At 34.8% G+C, this 20,300-nt stretch overlaps 1 protein-coding gene across 4 annotated transcripts in view; it reads right to left on the reverse strand.

Annotated features, from left to right (window-relative positions):
- The window catches only part of FSTL5 (follistatin like 5), a 266,722-nt gene that overhangs the window by 63,353 nt on the left and 183,069 nt on the right, over positions 1–20,300 (reverse strand). For all 4 annotated transcript variants that reach the window (XM_085058614.1, XM_085058613.1, XM_085058611.1 and 1 more), the window contains exon 8: positions 6,094–6,214. In XM_085058614.1, the coding sequence (XP_084914740.1) occupies positions 6,094–6,214 (121 nt within the window). The remainder of the gene's footprint in view (positions 1–6,093; positions 6,215–20,300) is intronic.

A 20,300-nucleotide genomic window follows, 5' to 3' on the forward strand; every position in this document is an offset into this window, starting at 1 on the left:
CAAGGGAGGGGATTGTCCTGCTCTGCTCAGCACTGGGGCAGCCTCACCTTGAGTGCTGGTGGCAGTTTTGGGTGCCACAGGATAAAAAAGACATTGAGAATGTCCAAAGAAGGACCACAAGGATCATGAAGTGTTTTGAGGTGAAACCCTATGAGGAGTGGCTGAGGGTACTCGATCTTTTCAGCCTGGAGGAGACTGAAGGAAGACCTCACTGCAGCCTGCAGCTTCCTCGTGAAGGAAAAAGGAGAGGAAGGCATTGATCTCTTCTCTGTGGTGACCAGTGGCAGGACCTGAGGGAGTGGCATGAAACTGTGTCAGGGTTGGTTTAAGCTGGATATCAGGAAAAAGCTCTTCACCCAGAGGGTGGTTGGGCACTGGAACAGCTCCCAGGGAAGTGGTCACAGTACCAAGCCTGACAAAGTTCATCAAGTGTTTGGACAATGCTCTCCAGCACATAGTAGGATGGTTGGGGTGTGTGCAGATCCAGGAGATTGACTCAATGATCCTCATGGGTCCCTTCCAACTCAGCAGCTTCTGTGATCCTATGTATAAGACTAGTCTTTTGAGTTTCTTTATTAACAAAATATAAGAATTGCTGACATCGCCTTTCCAAGGTTTGAAAAAGTGCTGCTTACCATTTAAAAATCTTCTACATACCACACATCAATAATGGCAGAGAGAAGACATATGACATCACAGTGAATTTTTTTCTATTGGTAATCAAAGGTTCAGCAAGATTTAAAAATCCTGCTATGTTACTTTTTTAGATTAATAATTATTTATCTTATCTTTAATTATTTATAGAGAGAACTTGCTTGAGGTTGTTTCTAACAATAAAAAAATATTAATTGTAATACGGTTAAAGAAGTGTATTTCCTATTTGCTAAAGTTTTGTTTAATGCAGCTCTAAAAATGTGGAATACTTAGGCTGTGTCACAAAACACAGCTGGATAGAGGATGAAGTATCAGTTGACAGTGGAAGAAGATAACAAGATCAAAAATTAACTGTGTCTATTTCAGCATAAGATAAAATATTTTTAAATCCTATACAACTATTTACAAGAAATATCTCAGCATGCTGCCCATTAGATCATGCAAATGCCTTACATTTTTATATTCCAAAAAATACGCAAATGTACTTTATTTCAGAGAGGATGCAAAAATCAGTAGGTTTCAGGGATATTTTAAACCCAGTTAGAGAGGATGGTCTTTTTGACATAACTCCAATATGCAAATTGCAAAAATGTAATAAATAACATGGAAGTAGGTTAAAAATTAGATAATATAGCTTTTAGTTTCTTAGACTACCAGCTGAGACGAAGAACACATAAAACTCAGAGATTTAAGGTTTCTATTGATTTTCTGGAAAGGACTTTGCTTTCATACAAGTGGATCTTAATTTTTCATCTCAAGCCTGACATTCCCACACCTATTTCCCGTCCATTTCTTCCCTATTCTATCTCCTCTTGCATAGTATCTGTGTGCTCCATGCTGAGAACTCGCCTTCCCAGCTGTGTTCTTCAGACTGAGCCCCACTTGACTGCACATTCAGTGCTCTGAACAATTTTTGGCACCTCAGCTCCCAGTCTCCCTCTGCCTCACTTCGTAAAATCCAATTTTCATGTCTGCCTGTTCAGCATTTCTTGACACAAGAAAGTCCTTTAGGTAGCCTACCTGGTGGTGTAGATTTCCCACTGCAGCAAAGCCAAATGGCTTATGCTTCCATCTTGTCTCTGGAAAAGCAAGGAGCTCCATTTCCTTAGAGACAGGATTGCCATCACTGAACTCTCCAGCTTGTCAGAAACACAACTTTTAGGACCAATAGCAAAGCATTCCAATTAATTGCATTCTGACTACATATGCCAGGATATTTCTTGTCTCTTTTGTGTCAGTGAATATTCTCACTGCACATCAAACCTTATGGGTATTTAACTACCACACCTTGACAGACTTCTACTGAGCATGTGTGAAGAGAATTTTTTTAACAGTCCAATTTCAAAGAATTTTAATTGAATAGAAAAAAATATATATTACTTTTATTTGGGCAAATGGCATGCAGTACTTTTGATGTAAAATTACTGTTAAGAAAGTTTTAGGAAATACTATGACTAAAATCAAGTACTTCTTAAACTAAGAAATAAAATCTCAGCCTGCATGAAAAAATATAATTGTCTTTAAATTTACTACTCAAGGGTTGTCAGGAGATGTGAAAGTGAAGAGAGGACCTGCTGAAGTGAAAGGATGTCTTCTTTTACTCCCCCTTTTTTCTACAGCAGATCCTGTTCCCTTTAGCACTGTTTTCCCAGGCACAGACATTCTTGCATGACAGTAGGGTTTCTTTCTTGCCCAATCTTTCCTTTAATTTGCTGCCATTTTCCTCCTTACTCAACAATTCTGTGTCTGATAGGTTGCATACACAACTAGAAGTGTTTTTCAACCTTTGTTTTGCATTCTAAATTTTATTTCACATTACCCTGAAGCCTATTTGTAATATTCCAGTGAGAAAAAACTGCAACAGAGGCATGCAGGCAACTGAAATACAAGTGCAGTTGTGGGCTCAGTCTAAAAAGTTAATTAGATATGACAAGTTCAATGTAAAGTCTTTGGGGTTCATTTGAATAATCTTTTTTTTGGGGGGGGGAGGATGTGTAGCTGATCATAAATACCATCAGAAATAAAATTTTAAGTACACAATTAATATGATTGTTGACACTGAGTTTCAAAGAGACATGTTCTAACATCTTAATCTAAAGGAGGTTACTTTACAAGGGAGAGATCATTACAGAGGTTAAAAAGGGAGGGGAGACACTGCATGTTTGTATCAAGCAGAGTAATATATAACACATAATAGAGTGAATTCTCTATCCCCTACTTTCAATCCAAAAAGTGATGTGAGACTGTTGGTTTCATATATGGTGGATATGTTCCTATTCAATACCTCTTACATATGCTATAAAACCTCTTGAGTATTATTTCAGTCAGATCTGATGGGGGAAAGGAAGGGAGAAAATATTCAAGCTGTCTTGAATCCTGAAAGAATATACATGTTTAAAAAAGGAACAGGTAATATCTATAGTGGACTAGGTTCTTCTATTGCTGTATATAATAATTTTTCTATTAAACTTAGATACTTTGGAAAAACAAAGCTGGCAAACAATTCTTCAGACACTATAAATTCCCAATTTACATCTGGTCAATGGACTGGGCTCTCCTTTCTTTACCTTAAGGTACCAAAACTGCTAACGTTATTTAAGTATCACTGATACATTAGAAGAAAAATAAAGATCAAGCTGACAGACTAAAATTTATTTAGTCATATAGTCTCAGAGTCATATAATCTCAAAATTGTACACATTGAAATTTTTAAGTATTATGTAAATACTAATAATTAAGACTATGTTATGAGTTACTCCTTCCCCATCACAATTTTTTTATTTTCTTCTTTCTATAGTTTATATGAAAAAGTGATAAATATCAATTTATAGTATTGCTTAAAATATTTACTTTACCATATTATTTGTATAAGAGTAGACTGATTTTTTCGCTATAAACTAATCTTTTACAGTGCTCATTAACTGGATTTTTAATGCTCCAAGGGAAGCTCATTATTCTTTACTACTGGGCCAGATAATTCAAAACAAACAAAAAAAAATTAAAGATTTTAATCCTAAAAATAAAACATATTTTTATATATATGTATAGATAGATATATTAAAATAATTGCCTACTAGCCTAAACTATGTGATTTTTTTTCTAAAAATATATAGCTGTTCGTAAATGGAAACCAAGAAAGAACTTAAAATCTAATTACATTGTTTTCATTGAACGTTCACATTAGATCTTTGTGATCAACGTAGGCTCATTATCCCATTAACCTTCTGACTGACTCTGCAGTTAATACAAGTATCATTATATTAATTAGTCATTATCACAGCTACAAGTACTGACCATCATGCCTGTGCTTAAGCAGATTATTCCTTAGAAGTGCAGATCTTGACTGTGGAAGAGCTGCTCGTTTGACCTTTAATCGCAATGGATTTAACTCCAGTTATCCACAACATGCACAGCAAATGATCCTATTGCTCAAAGGGCCTCCTTTTCCTGTTCCTTGCTCCCCAAAATATCAACATCCAAAATCATTTGGGAAGGTACTGTTTCAGTGCCAGTTTTTGGAATAGCAGCTATCTGAGGTTTACAGTGGTTTCCAGATGAAGAAACCAATTTCCTGACAGACACTTTATCACCAGAAAAATCTACATTTGTCCTCCTTCACCTCTCTCAAATGATGTTTCTTGATTTTCTAGACTTGCAGAAAATCATCTTCGACTTAAGTGAAGTTTTGCCTCAGTATGTGTGGAACTGAGCCAAACATGAAGAATCCTAGAATTTTAACTTTTGCTATGCACTTCTGAGGGATTATTTACACATTGGCATTGGTAAGGAATGTGTTGATAAGAATATAATACTGTTAATAATTTAGGGTAAACCAAAACCTATAAAATAGGAAAATGTTGGTCAAGGATCTACAAATGTGTTTAGCTTGCCAATAACTCTGCTACGTTTGCAGGAATTAAAATATTAATAAACTGCACTTCAGTCTTCTCACTAGTTTAGCCAGTATTTGCTACCTGGCTTTTTAAATGACAGAAAATAAACCCAGAAGAAGAATTTGGAGGAAAAGATGTTGATGCTATATATTAGCTCAGGCACAACACTCTAAGAACAAAGTGTTGTGGGTGATGAGGGAATGAATTTGGGGAAAAAATGTTGAAATATGTGGATAGATAAATATTGTAAGCCAGCTTCCTGGAGAAACATAATAGCAGAGACAACATGTTTGTAAAACTGCAAACAAGCACTAAATGTCAAAGTAATTTAAAATGTGAAGATATTAAAAATAGAAAAGGGGGAAAAAAGCTATTAAAAGAAGAACAAATCATATTAAAAGTCAAAATAATCTTGGAAGCTACATTTCCTACGTATATAAATGAAAGACAGGAATAACAGAAAATATTTCAGCATTCTTCAAAGAGATATCAAAAAAAGACAACCTAATAAGGGTTTATTCATCTGATTAATAACTAACAAAACAAAGAATGATGGCAACAGCAGTGACCAGGAAACTAGGGCTAGGGCATGCCTCAGGAGAGAAGAAGAGCCTCTTAATGCAAAGTGAATTTGGAGAAGATTGAGGTCAAACATGACTCTGGATAGGATTAATTAACAACATGGAATGACAAACACTGGTAGTTTACTGCAGAAAGGGAGACTTAAAAGTCAAAGGTAAATATGAATTGAAATAACATGAAAGCACTTAAAAAAAAAAGACATTAAACCTCACTAGTGATAAAGCAGACCCTTCATCAGTGGAGAAGAACTGCTTAAAAGAATTTAGAAAATAAGTTTCATATAGGAAAAGCATCTGGGAGAGGGTACAACAGCTCTGGAGAAGGTAAAGGCTTTTCTTCAGGGCACCAGTAATAATGCAGTAAAGTTTTGTCCAAGTACAGAATTCAGTTGAGGTGTTACCTGGAACTTCAACAGATGTAGGAAAATATAAAAATCAAGATTTCAAATCCAGATGCCTCAAGTTAATCTACTAAAATCATGGTAAGATTTCAATATAATAAATGTGAATTTAGAAGCCTACATGAATTACAAAACCTTCAGGAAAGTGCATCCTTCTAATCTTATATTCAACAAAACATTCTTAACACAAGAAACTTACACACTTATTTTTCCAAGTTTGTTCTCCAGGTTACTAAATTAACACCCAAACCTACTTTATCTGTGTATACATTGATATATAAACCCACTTATTGTTCTGCAAAACATCACAGGTGCAAAGAAAGTCCTTAGACAATCTTTACACCTTTAATAGTTATTAATCATTTGGAAGCAATAAATTTAAATTATTTTATTTCATTATTTTAAGGTTATTTGAAGGAGAACAATGAAGAAAAAATTATATATCTTTTTCTATTAAGCTGTAACACAATTTACAAAAAAAGCAAAACAGCAACAACAGATCTGCTTAACGAAATCCAAAATCCAAGTCTTTTATGACTTGATAATTAGAACATTTTTTCTTACCAGTCACTTGGAGAATATGAGTTTGATAGAGCTTATCATACCCATCAGCATAGCAAGTGTAATTTCCCATATGAGTTGTGGTAACCTTAGTGATGTACAAGGACCCATCATCTCCAAAATCCTACCAGGAAAGATTGAAAACAAGGTTATCATAATTAAGCCTACATCTCTTCAGTAATTATGCTCACCATGTTGGCAACAAAGCTATGATGCAAATACCAGACATGACAAACATTAAACCAGAATATCTGACAGTAATCTGAAATTCAAATATTATACTTGCGAACGGTGGAGTTGTTTAACTTTGGTACATGTATCGTGATTGTAAAAGAAAATACAACTTTTATTTTAACAGCCAGTTAAACTCAGTAGAAGCAATGTATTTATTTAACTATGACGGTTATCTGCAGAAGAAAAGCTATTAAGGATTGGATCTGACCAGAGAGAAAAACTAAATCTTTACAAAAAATAACAAGTTAAATAACATCCTGTGGAAGTGTTGTCAACCTTTGTAATGAGCAGACACAAAAAAAAAAAAAAAAAGTCATTTTTCTTCAATTTTTCGCATTAGATTCAGTGATATATTACAGAAGCACTACTGCTGTAAACTGATTTCAGGGATCTAGGATTCCTGAAAGTGAGTATTTCTGATCAAGACCAATGCAAAGTACATCATCCTCCTCAACTTCTTTTGGCACTGGGTCCCATGATCATCTCAGCAAAAGGTCCGTATTTTCAAATCTTTCTTTTGCTGCTGATATAGTCCTGAAAATCTGTAGACCTTCATGTGTCTCACTGGATCCAGCTCCGGGATGACTTCATCTTTCCTAATCTGCACATTCAAATAGTGTCTCCATGTTCTTCCTGGGTCACCTGTCCTTCCTTACACCTTTCTTCCTCTACTTGAATCCTGTCAAGAACTCCTTGTTCATTAATACAGACTCCTGGCTGCTTTTGATTTGCTGTTCTTCATGAAAGCCTGTTCTTGAGCACAGAGGAGGTCATCCTTGAAAATCAACCATCTCTCTTAAACTCTTTTTGTTTTCAGCAAGATATTCTATGGGATTCTTCCAAGCACATCCTTGAACAGGCTGAAGTCTCCTCTCCGGAAGTCCTTCATTGTATTGCTTTTTGTCCTGCTGCCTCCTCTTAGGCTTTTCAATTCTGCCATCTCCTGATCCCTGCAGCCAAGGCTGTCCTCACCTTTATAAGCCCAACCAGTTCTTCCTTATTTGTTTCTTCACAAACTTTGTAATCTTCTCTATAAATTCCTCAAATCCATGAAGACTTCATAAAAATCTTGTAAAACCAAAACCTTCAGCTACAATACCTCACTCAGGAAATCTGTTAGAGCACTGTAAAAGAACTTTGATAGAATATACTACTATGTGCTGCCTTATTCTTACATTCTATCCTTTGGATGTTATCAATGACAAAATACTGGGATATATTAACCTCTTTCATTATGACTATTCTTGAATTTTTCCATTATCTGATCTACAATTTTTCCAATTTATTGCGGTTTATTTTTATCAGTCCCCATTTTCCAGTTTTTGTTCTTATCCAGAGGACATAATCTCAATGCTTTCATGCACATATTTCATTTAAGATGACTTTCACTATAACATCTTGAGTCTTTTTGTAGACTAAAATTTAAACATGAAAACTGAAATCTCTATGAAATTCTCTTTAATTTCTCAGTTTTCTTTCTTCAAATGCACTCAAAACATTATTAAAAAAACATATGTCTCATTGTATTTCTTCATCCAAAGATGCGTAGGCAACTGAATTTCAGACTGCACAACTCATTGCTTCAGGTGATTATGCTAGTTATTCACTGGGAGAAGAAAACAACCCACCTAAAAATTAACCTACCAGGTAATACTATTAATAACTTGCCTTTCTTACGATAAGTATAGCTTTCTATATTAGCATTTTGGATACACAGACAATATCTCTACCAAATCTTCAATATGTTTACACGTTACCACTGTAAAGATTTAAAAAGGGCTCCTCTTTAAGACTTAATTTTTAACTTTGATGATGTGAACCGATACCACCAGATTTCCCTTCAGAATAACTCACCTGACTAGCTTCAAAAAACTTCCTTATTGGATGTTTTGATCTTTATCTCTTTCTTAAGTGTATGAAGCAGAAGATCAATTACTTTTTCCCCCTTACTAGATGAATACATGTTTTCAAAGTGCTCCTCTTCAACAAGATTATTAGTGGAAGATGAAAGAAAAGCTATTCAAAAGAGCCACACTACAGGTACTTACATTTTATCTGGAAAATGGATATTGTTATTGCTGTCTAGAATTTTTTGCCTAATCTCCGCCAAAGTTATTTGTGAACAAAATAGGGCATAGGATAGAGTGTATAAAAATTCAGCTGCTACATTGCAGTATGGAGACTAGTTTATTTTAACATTCCTTATGCTAAATTATTAGATATTGCTTTGAAGCACACTTACCTGTTTCAGCCCTTTAACTGATTCACTGTGGCATATGATATCTTTAGGCACAACAGCTATTTCCTAAGTAAATAAGTGTCTGTGTTATGGTTTCTCCCTTCTTTTTCATGAAACCATGGATAAAACACCCCTGTGGTTATTTGACTTAGACATTAGTATTTCAATAGAATTCACACATGATGACACTTCAGAGAGTTAGAATTTATGGAGAGCATTCTTTGCTGGTAGTGGTGAGTTTTGTTTGATTGTTTGGTTTTTTACAACTACAAAATAAATGTCCCTAGCTTATTGTTATACCAAGTTCAATGTTTGTTTTGTTAATTAAAGCAAACTACTCAATACAAAGAGAACCTAATATTGTAAGCAGCATTTGAAAAGGGATGGTGAAGTATAAACAGAGCTATTTGACACTGCATGTTGACAAGTATTTAGTGCTTTATTGACTAACTCACATGCTAAGTAATTAAAAAAATACCTGTATCTGTACTGACACACACAAATATCTTTGGAACAGAGCCTTCAACCACCGATAGCAAAAAGCACAGAAAAGGGCTTTTTTCCCATCTGGAAAATATACTTGATGACAGCAAAAAAATTGCTACAAGCTCAATTTTTGTTCTCCTACTGTTCAAATAGGAATGGCAAGGTACTGTGATCCTGATTAACTTTTTCAAATCATGATATGTTATGAATAATGAGCAAAATAATATGGAAAGAAAACTTAATTTGATAGTGAATCTTTGCTTTGCTTTCTTACTGTTTATAAAAGAGAAACTAAAGATGATTTTTTGTTTTGAATCAGCAATTATTTCCTTGGGGTTTATAACTTGCTTTCACAGGCTAATGCTTTGCATATGAGAGAATTTAAGACCATTTGCCAGCACTTCTTCTTTCACAGCTCTATAAAGACTGTTCTCAGCTTTCTCCCCACCGGAGAACATATAATGAAACAGACTGCTTGAATTTGTTCATCATCATAGAAGCTAGGAGTGGTTTTGGTTTGATTCTACTGATGGTTAGCAAAGGTATCATAGTTCAATTATAATGATAACACACTCTGGGTGGGGGAATTTCCCTTCTTTTTAAAGGGAAATCTTGAGTTTCTAATGGGAAAAGGCAAAAAACCCCACATTATCTGTCTCTGAGATGATTAGGTAGAAAATTTGAAGCTAAGAATTAAAATTTTGTATTGGTTTGCTAAGGGAAAGCCACACCAATAAATGCATTTAACCGGTTATTTCCAGAACAACAGTGGTTTGCTTGTAAAATACTGCCAATATATATAATCCCCTTTATTTCCTGCACATCCTTCTAAGATATCTGCATTTTATTTCAGTCAACTCATGGAAGTACCAGTAATACTAATGTTACGTTCTTGTTCATATTTTACATATTTTTCAGTATCTCTACCTTCTTTTATTACAAGGACACAGAGAGTAGATAACCTTTTGAGGGTTAACTGAAAACATTTTTTAAAATAATTATTTATGTATGGTTGCTTTGCCAGATAAACTCAGCTCAGGCTTTTTGTGCTAATGTCAATGTTACATCTCCTGTTTTCCAAGTAATCAGTTCCCCTGTTCACATTGGCAAAGCAATGCAACTCTGCAGTTTGCTACTGCCTGTCAGAAAGAAATCAAATTCCACAAAGAAATCTGAAAATAATTGCATTTGGCAGAAATCCAACGGTTTTTTCTAAGTTTTCCTTCTAGAATAAGACGGGAAAAGAAAACCCTAAATTTCATAAGCACAAATTTTGTATACCTTCCTTCAGTCTCATATTTTGCAGCTGCAATAAGAACAAATCATGTATCTAGTGTAAGTCCACTAGTTGAAGAATCAGCCTGACAGAAAATTGCAAATCATGTCAAAGCTTAAAGAAAGAAAGTACACAGGCTAACATAAGCACTAGTATAGTATGTGCAGTAGGAAGTGACAGGATCTTAAAAGAAACTCTGTTCTGAAGAATGTAACACCAGACACTGATTCGTGACTATTAATGCAGGCTGGATTTAGTCAAAGTAAATTAATCTGCCTAAGCTTCTTTCACAGTCATTTGAGAAAGCTCAAGGTAGCAAAATCCTTTAATGGCACTGTTCAATGGATCCACTATTGCTTACTGTTTTAGCTACCATCCACCTCTCTCTGCTGACCATGAAAACAAACTTCCTAGCTACAATCAGAGATTCTAAACATTTCATTGGTCCCTCTGTTCTTGACACTGGGGAGAACAGAAAGAAAAAAGCAAATAATGACTGAATTTTACAAAGGATGTTTTTTATTATAGCAAAACAGCTTTACTAGCCTTACTCTTATGATGACTGGGCAAAGAGGTGATCATTTGGTAAGTAATTTAGAACACTTAACTAAATCTCCAGTGTTGAGAAAGTCTTCCTAAGCTTGTATTACAAATGGTCAACGTAGAGGTCACCCTATATTCTTCTCCCTAAACTAAGACTTTGTAATACATGAACCCTGACCATTAGTTGAACTGAGCAGGATTTGGCTGTATTCAGGAAATCTATGAAGAAGATTATTTCTCTGACTCTAATTGAATATAGTAACACTGTACCTTTTAAAATAATTAGTTTCAGATGATATTCTTTTAGTTCTTTGGGATTCAGTAAAGACTGCAATTTCATTTCATGAGGAAATAGTAACAGATAATACATTGTAATACCCATTATTCTGCAGAAAACATGTAAGTGATTTGTGCATTTCCAAAAATGTCAGTTAATCATAACAGGTAATAAATGGCAATAGCCATTATTCTACAGAAAATATGCAAATGCTTTGTGCTTTTCAAAAAATGTCAGTTGATTAAAAATTGGTTTTTCTATTTTGAAATCTAATAATGTTCAAGCTTCCTAAAGTGACATAAAACCCCTCAGTGCTAGACCACCAGTGAGAATGACTTCAATTGATATGTAGATGCGTAAGAGAATTTGGATTTTTTTTCTTGTTTATTACAGACACTAGATGTGAGAGCTTTGCCAAAGCACTAGAGCTCTTGAGGCTAGTCATAAAACATCACTAACCTTTTACTTCCTAAAAAACTCTGTAACTTTACGCTATCTTGCTATGAATCTGCAATAAGGACTGCTAATTTATTTAGACGTTCAAAATCTCCAAGTGAGTAGATGCAGTATATTTTAAAAGGAAAATTCAGCATGCTCTGATACAGCTGTCTTTTTTATTGTTCATGTTACATAGAGATCTTCAGAATGACTCATATACCATTTAACTTTTACTCCTTTTTAACAAAACAAATTGATATATAATCAGATTTAATTGGATAAATCTATTTGACGTTAATTTCTCACATATTTTTCAAGTTAACCTCATAACCAATGAGATGAATTTATAATAATTACCCAATTAGGACAGTTTATTATTCCCACTGCTCCTTTTTTTTTTTTAATCAGCTTTGATTGTAGATGTATTTATTATTACACTCCAAGCTAGCTCTGAAAAGACAAACTATCTTTGCACCATGCAGTTCTCTTGGCTCATATTCCAAAGTCTATCTAAGTGTTAGGAGTTCCCAGAGAAGCAGAAGTACTGATGTAATTTACCATTTAATGTGACTCAGTTCAGAGTTAGATTTGTGGAACAAGCTTACCAAGAGCATCCCTATTTCTACCTTCCTTCTTCAAAGACATTCTGTTTGTAGGAAGAATGCAAAGAAATCACTGAATACTTCCTAAATTTTTTTGATGCTAAAAACATCACACTGTATAATTACACTGTGATAAGATGTAATCTGTTTTCAAATACTTAGATTACAAACACTTTCGTTTTAAATTTATAAAGTTTATGGGATTTTTTGATCTTCCTGTTGCATAAAACACTGGATTCCAACTTTAGTTTCATGAGTCCAGACCCCTTTTCTTATGTTGACAATAATTCATATATTTGGTTCCTGAACTGCACTCATCCTAAACAAAATGAACTCATTTTATTTCATAGAAACAAATTTCTCCAAGTATTTCTTTACAAACTCAAGAGAATCTACCACAAAAAATTAAAGAGTACAAACAACCCTCAATTTTTTGCATTACTGAAATTTTCATCCAATTATTATTTAGTCTATCCCATGTATTTATGAGCTACCCAGGCATGACACAAACAAGTAGATAGAATGTCTTCAAGGTTTATGCAATCTGCTAAAGCCCTATGGGATAAATTTGGGTTTGTCACAAACTCCTTTATGTAGATGTGATAAAGCAATGAACAGACAACAAAATACCTTTTAAAAGAACTTTGAAATATCTTGCAGACAAAACTCCCTAAACCAAAGAAGATAGAGGTTGCCGGGGAATCTCCTACTATATGGCAGACAAAGAGGAGATATTGGGGGATGGGTGGGGGGAGAAAAAAATAAACCTAGTATCTTCAAATTATTTAAAAAACAGAATGATTCACTTTAGCTCATTCTTAGCATACACAGAGAAAAAAAAGCATATTGTAACTCAAATAGTTTTCTTTAAGCAGCATTAGTGTATGATCTGAAGACAACAACAGGAAGACAAGAGGGCCAGCCACATATTATTTGAATTATTAATAGAGTGCCACTTTTGTCATTTCGTTATCAAGCATGCTATATAAGAAATGGGCACTTACATACTTAGAAAGATTTTGGATGTAATTCCTACATGAAACTTTTTTTTCAACAATACACCTGATTACATACAACAAAATGAGTGACATCCATTCTTTGCCATCTTTTGCTCTTTTCTTACAAAATCAAAATATTGTCAGTTTGAATGCCAGCACAGCAGCTTCACTTAAGTGTTTAGTCCAGACTGACACACTCAATATCTGAAATATTTTTCTTAGAGCCTTTAAAACAAACAGCAAATCCCAGTCAACTTGAACTGAGCACTCAGTATGAGCTGGAGTACCACAAACACATGCTGAATTTACACCAATAAAATACTGAAAGCTGAGACAATTTATATTTAATACCAATCTTAGTTATCTAAGCATCACACACACACACTGCCTTTGCTCGCAACACTAATACAACAATCCATGTCCATCAGTCTAATTCTTTATTACAAGAAATCTTTACTAGGCAAGATTGATTCCTTGATATCAAGGAAAGAAAAGACACTTCAGGGTCATTGGCAGCCACCTTTTACCGCAACCACAGAAACTAGTTATGCAGGAAAAATTCTTTGGGTTTTGTTTTGGAGCTGGGTTGTTTGTTTTGTTTTCCCTCTCTGCAGAAACGAATTGTGATACTTTTTAGTATTGTCTTTGTATTGTCTGGCTATGGTTTCTGGTCAGGTAAACTGTAAGCCACTGGAAGAGCATCCTGGTATAAACCAAGAGAAATTACAGTGTTCAAAAGGGTGTGAGTAATAAAAGAAACATTTTCAGCATATAGTGGCCCTGACAAACATATCTTCTAGAGCTGTACCAAGTATGACTTCTGTTCTTTTACTGATACGAAGCCAAGATGTTATGATAAGCCTACAGGTATCACACATTTTGATGGCTGCTCATACACAATAGCATAATGCTGAACCAACAAAATCTCATTATTTTCTACACATTATTACCAATAAAATATTTCTGTTACTTCTTTCTGTTACATATCTTTCTGTTAGATCTAGTCTGTGTTCAAGTCAAAGAAATGAGGCTGGAAATTCCCCATTTCCAAAGCAATTGTGAATAATCATCATAAATATTTCCAGGTGTTCTTAAAAAAATAAATCTTGATGATATTTAGATATTTTGTTCTTATTAAATGCTCATATTTGTTGAACATAAAAAGTTTGCTATATCCTGCTACTTGCAGGTAAACAGCGTGTTATTTAAAAGCAAAGTGCCTAATTGAGGTACATGTGTTTTCTGTGCATTACAATAATAAAAAAAAAAATTGAACACAAGTACTTTCAGTTGCACAGTTAAAAATAAGACCATAAACTCCCGTTAAATGAAAGCTTATATAAAAATTTATATGTAAATGAGAGTATCACACTGAGTCATGACCATATTCCTGGGCTCTCTTTAAATTACCAGGTTGTCTCCTGTGAGACATCCATCACTTCAATTTTCCTGCTGCTCTGCCAATCACAGTAAGCAGTTCTCTTCTGTTGCAACAATAGCTAACTCTTTGTTAACAAACTTCAAGTTTTGACAAGATGCACCAAAATAATTTTACTTCTCAATATACCACTATTGTTAATATTTGTCTCCTGTAACTAATTTTTGCTTTTCTAAGTACTGCTTTCTCTAATGGGCCTGATGTTTTTTTAGAAGTGCAAGTCCTTTACAAAACATGAAACTATATACACCATATTTTCTTTTTTCACCCTTGTTCTTTGCTTCTATTTTAAACAATGGAATTGAAGTATTAATTCAAAAGCTTCCACGCTACTGTCACCATACAGAACTGTATTACTGAAATACCATATGATCCTTTTCTTATACAATACAGTCTTACTTTGGAAGACTGAAATGTACAGAAGTTCTTTTGCTATTGCTGATCCGTCTAGCTAACCCTTGGTTTCAATTATATTTTACTCCAATTATAACTCTATCATTAGCTGTTGCCAACTGATCACAGAAGACATGTCAGAAATAAGGGCTCTATTAATACAGAGGGGTGGGAGAAAAGGAAGATTCTTCTTCACTGCCTTCCTTTTGCTATAATTTAAAATGTTAATTGTTCAAAAATCACAGGTTACACTTCAAAGCCTTTTTCATTAATGAATTTCTTTCCTGATGTTAAAACTAATGTATATCATGTTAAAAACATGAAGGCAAAATAGGATTTCAGTCATCTCTCGTTAACTCTAAGTTACAATAGCAGGAACTTCACAGAATTCTAAACATTTGCCAAATTGCTGCAAAAAATTTTAAATATCTTGAAGACAAATGTCATATGACATTGATATTTTATTGTGCCAGAATATGGCAATTCCATTTTATTTCTCATTAACACAAACAGGTCTGTAAAGACAGACTTTTGCCAGGAAGGAGCACAAAGTCTACAAAGGAAGATAGGCTCCTCCCAGTTAAGTAACAAGAAAATTAACAATGTTTCCCTTTATTAAGATACCCTGAAATTTATTTCTATATAAAAAAATATTATTCTTTTTCCTGTTCAAGTGTTCAATTATCTATATGCAAATACTTGTAATTTGAAAATATTATTATTTATTTTCCTTAGTTCTAGAAGAAAACTGTTTATCATCAGCAAAACCAAAACATATTTAGTAGGTACTTTTGAGTAACTGTCAAAAAAATCCAGTCACTTCTATCTCACTTTACCAATAAAAGTATAATAAAGAATGCAGATTCAGTTATTCTCTGTAAGCTCACCTGAATTTTCCTTACTCAAGGACAGTTTTTTTATACTAAACCAAATCAGGTATTATTTAGAAGCACCTTTTCAACTTCCTTGCTTCTGGTTGTGGTTTTAAGCCAGGCATATATGAAAGGAGAATCAGATGGACATCACTGACGGATGTGTTTCCCAAATCATATTAAATTAGGAAACGTTTTATTTTATCTCTCCTTTTGAGCAGATCAATGCAAACACTATACCATGGATACAAGGGCTCTTGCATACACCCAAGCGGAAAAAAGTCTGAATGTAAACTTTTGAAAAGGAAGCTCTAGATTATAAAGATAGCTATGTAATATAAAAATAGAAAGAAAGGGAAGGGAGGAAGGAAGAAACGAAAGAAAGGGCAGGGAGGGAGGGAGGGAGGGAGGGAGGGAGGGAGGGAAGGAAGGAAGGAAGGAAGGAAGGAAGGAAGGAAGGAAGGAAGGAAGGAAGGAAGGAAGGAAGGAAGGAAGGAAGGAAGGAAGGAAGGAAGGAAGGAAGGAAGGAAGGAAGGAAGGAAGGAAGGAAGGAAGGAAGGAAGGAAGGAAGGAAGGAAGGAAGGAAGGAAGGAAGGAAAAAATAAATACATGTTGATAAAATTAATGGATGAAAGAGAAATCAGTCTGAGCTAAAATAAATCTAATTAAATTTAGATGTGAATGGATACATGGTGTCAGGTACATGAGTAGATAGATCACTGACCACTTTGAGTCAGAGAAATCTTAAATATCATCATTTGAAAGCCATGGCAGATATATCCTTTTGAGTTGTTATCCAGTCAGAGGTCACAAACTGGTCAGACTTGCTCTAGATAAACAATTTGCTTCATGTTCACTTTTGCCAGTAGTGGTACCAATTGTTTTTCAGGTGGGCAGTAATTTTCTTTCTGAGTCAGTAATGAGTAAATACCTTTGTACACTTTTGCAGTATTTTTTAAAATTATTATTCTTTTTGAAAATACATAAATGGCAATTGAGCCAAGTTCCCAATAGGTAATTATGTCCTACCAATCCTAATTTTTTCCTCCTGGGCTGCTTGTGACAGTGGGGCAGAAAGGGTTTCTCTTTCCTTTTTTTAATAGTATTTAAGCAATTATGCCTCTCTGTTCAATGAAACAGACTCCTGGATATCAAAGCATTCTTATTACTGGTGATATAGCCCTCCAATTTAATGTACTGTAGCAATGATTGGAAAGTCAGGGCTGTGAGCCACAGGAGGCCATTATTAACAAAGCATCTTTCTCATGCTCTTAAGGAGTGACCTTTACTGCTAGCTGTAGTGTAGTCCAGGTTGCTCTTTCAAGATTTCTTTTCTAAAATAATAACCTGAAAAGCTTAGTATTCTTTTTGTGTACTATAAAACCCTTTCACATAATTCTTCTGAAAGCTGTGAAAAGCATTAAGTCTAGTAGGATAGAAAAAATAGCACAAAATGGTCTGGACAAGTTGGATAAATACATATGCAAGTAGTAATAAAATTATTCACAAATGATGCTGGTTTTCACCCAGTTGGTGGAATGTTTACAGCAAAAGAAGTCAGAAGAGTAAGTCTGTAACAGTACAGAAAAATCAAACCACAATTTTTTCATGAACCAATCAGAAATTAATTACACAAAGTGAAATTGCAATATTGTAACAGCAATATTGAATGCAGATATAACATGCATCTCTATACACATATACAGAAATGAACAGAAAACAGTGAATTTGAAGTGAAAAGTCTTTACAAAATCAGTTGGCATTGGATATTTTACTAAAGGAACAAGGTATATGTTAAATATTACTGAAACTGAAGGCTGTATTACCATTTACAAGGCAACATCATCAGTTGAAGATGTCTGAGCCAAAAGTAAAGAAATCACTGATCAAATATCAGAACTTCTCCAATCACTCCAAACTCAAGATTGGCTTCAATTAATTAGCACCAGTACCTAGCTGATATCCATATTCTGAACCTTCTGACTCATGGGGTGGAGGTAATAGCTATAACGAGGATTGGGTTGATGATTGCAACTGGAGTTACATTTGCAATGATTGGGATAGCTACTGTACACTGTATGAATGCTTGTGTCATTTCTTCTGCTGTTTCTGTCTTTTCTACATACACATCACCCCCATGGACAACCTGTGAAATGAGAAAAAGGTCTCTGGAAGAAAGTGTTTGAGCCACAGGGTGATGTAAGAGCCACAGTTGCTTCAAATATTGTCAAGGCCACAGAAGTGATTTGCTGTAAGTCAAGTCACCACAGTGTGAACTTGAGATAAGCACAGAAGACAGAAATTTTCAAGTGAAAGGTGCTAATTCCAGGCCTAGAGGAGCTGAATTTTGGTTAACACATCCTGGTTAATGCATCCAGACAAATATTCTCATATTGTAAAGGAAACAACTGCTTATACACATGCTACCCTAAATTATAGGAACATCTGTGGCTACATGTGGATACCCCAAATTGGACTGCATAAAAGTGGTACCTCCAGAAGAACGACTACAGGACCCCCACTACTGAGAAGACCACAGTGAAGAAGGACCAATGGGATGCCTCTGGATCCACACCATGGGGACTATTTTCTGCTTGATCTCCCTCCTTCTCTCTCCCCCTGCTCCTTCCTATTTCCTTCCAGCTTTGTACCTCACATTTACTGTTAAATAAAATCCATACTACTGACTTTGGCATATGGTCTCATTTACACTTTAATTCAGGCAGAGGCATCGCTCAACAACTGGATCATAATCAGCAGAGTGTAAAAAAAAAAAAAAAAGCAAAAATAAAAATGGTATTCAACCCATGAAATACAAAAGAAAAGGTAATAAGACATCCTACTTAAAAGAAAAAGTGTGTAACAGATAAAGGGAAATTCAATATAGGTAAAAATAGAAACAAGCTGACATTGATGAGTCACTGTTAATCAAACCAAACCACCTCATTAGAAAAATCAGTAGAAAATATCTGAGAGAGATGTAACAGATGTGTTCAAGAGGTGTCATAAACATAATGTACAACTAGGCTTTTAAAGTGAACCCCATATATATATATGAAGTTATACATATATAACTTCATATTTATATATGTCCTGGTTGTAACACACCGAATACCACATAGAAGATCCCATACTGAAATTGCTGCACTGCAATTTACTGATGAAAGCTCCAAATTAACTGATCAGGACCCAGATTTTGTATTGAGCAAGACTTCAAGCTTTCTGCCTATGGCACTATAATTGAACAGTTTTATTTGTTCATTGTTGACCTATGAGTCACTGACTTCCAAAAAGAAAAGAGGTTAGGAGCATCACCTCTGAATGGAAGCAAGTTCTGGTGCTCCCTTCAAGTCATAGGACTTCTAGACTTCCCCTCACACAAACAATAAGATGGCCCATGGCAAAACCTCAGGGAGAAGGAAAACCTTCTCAGGAATGAAACAAGAGCACGTAGAGCATGCTGCAGCATGTCACAAAGTCAGTGCATTGACTGCAAGCAGGCAATCCCTCTTTTATGACATTTGAGAATAAAGAAATCAGTTTACATGACTTTTGAAAATCTTTTTTCATGGTTTAGGAATGGTATTCCCCAATTTAATGTTCCTACTGGAAAACTATGCCAAACAATGTGGTATTAGATCACACCCCCTCTCCTTGCAGCAGGCTGGAGAGGAGAATCAGAGAAACACAAGGTAAAGCTCATGGGTTGAGGTAAGAACAATTTACTGGAAATTGCAATGAAGAAAGACAAAAAACAGTATCAGCAACAATACTAATGGCAGATTATACAAGAGAAAAGAAGTGAATGATTCATACATGATTGCTCACCTGCACCCACAGAAACCCCCAAAACACCTGACTGTTCCCTTTGCTATGCTAACCATTGCAGACGGGAGCCCTTCCCCTATTCCCGAAAAATGACATGAGGTGGTACAGAACACCCTCAGGGTCCTAGACATACCCCCTCCTGGGTACTGCAAAAATGAATTGTGTCTGGACAGAATCAGCACACTATTTTGTTTTGAATATTAATATTCTTTTTTTAAATTTAAGTTCTCTAGTTTATATTCTATTTTTTCTGAAGAGTTGTTTTATTTTGTTTGGGTAGCAAATACAAATGACTGAAGAAAAATTCCCTGACATTTATGGTTCACCTGGGATTCTGTCAGAAGTACAAACAAATACTCACACACACACAAATCCTTTGTAGACAGGGCATTAATATTTCTAACAACTGTATTAAAGTCATAATTGTGTTGTATTAAGAACAATTCAGCAATGCATAAAGAGAGGCTTGTATGTAGGTCCATACTACCCTATGGGAGAAAACAATGTAGAAAGAAATAATTCATGAGGTTCTCCTGAGATTTATCTTAAGAATAACAAAAGGGAGAACAAAGGATGAGAAGCTGGA

This window comes from Lichenostomus cassidix, chromosome 4 (genome assembly GCF_008360975.1).
Source record: "Lichenostomus cassidix isolate B80296 chromosome 4, HeHo_3.0, whole genome shotgun sequence".
Taxonomy (NCBI): Eukaryota; Metazoa; Chordata; class Aves; order Passeriformes; family Meliphagidae; genus Lichenostomus; species Lichenostomus cassidix.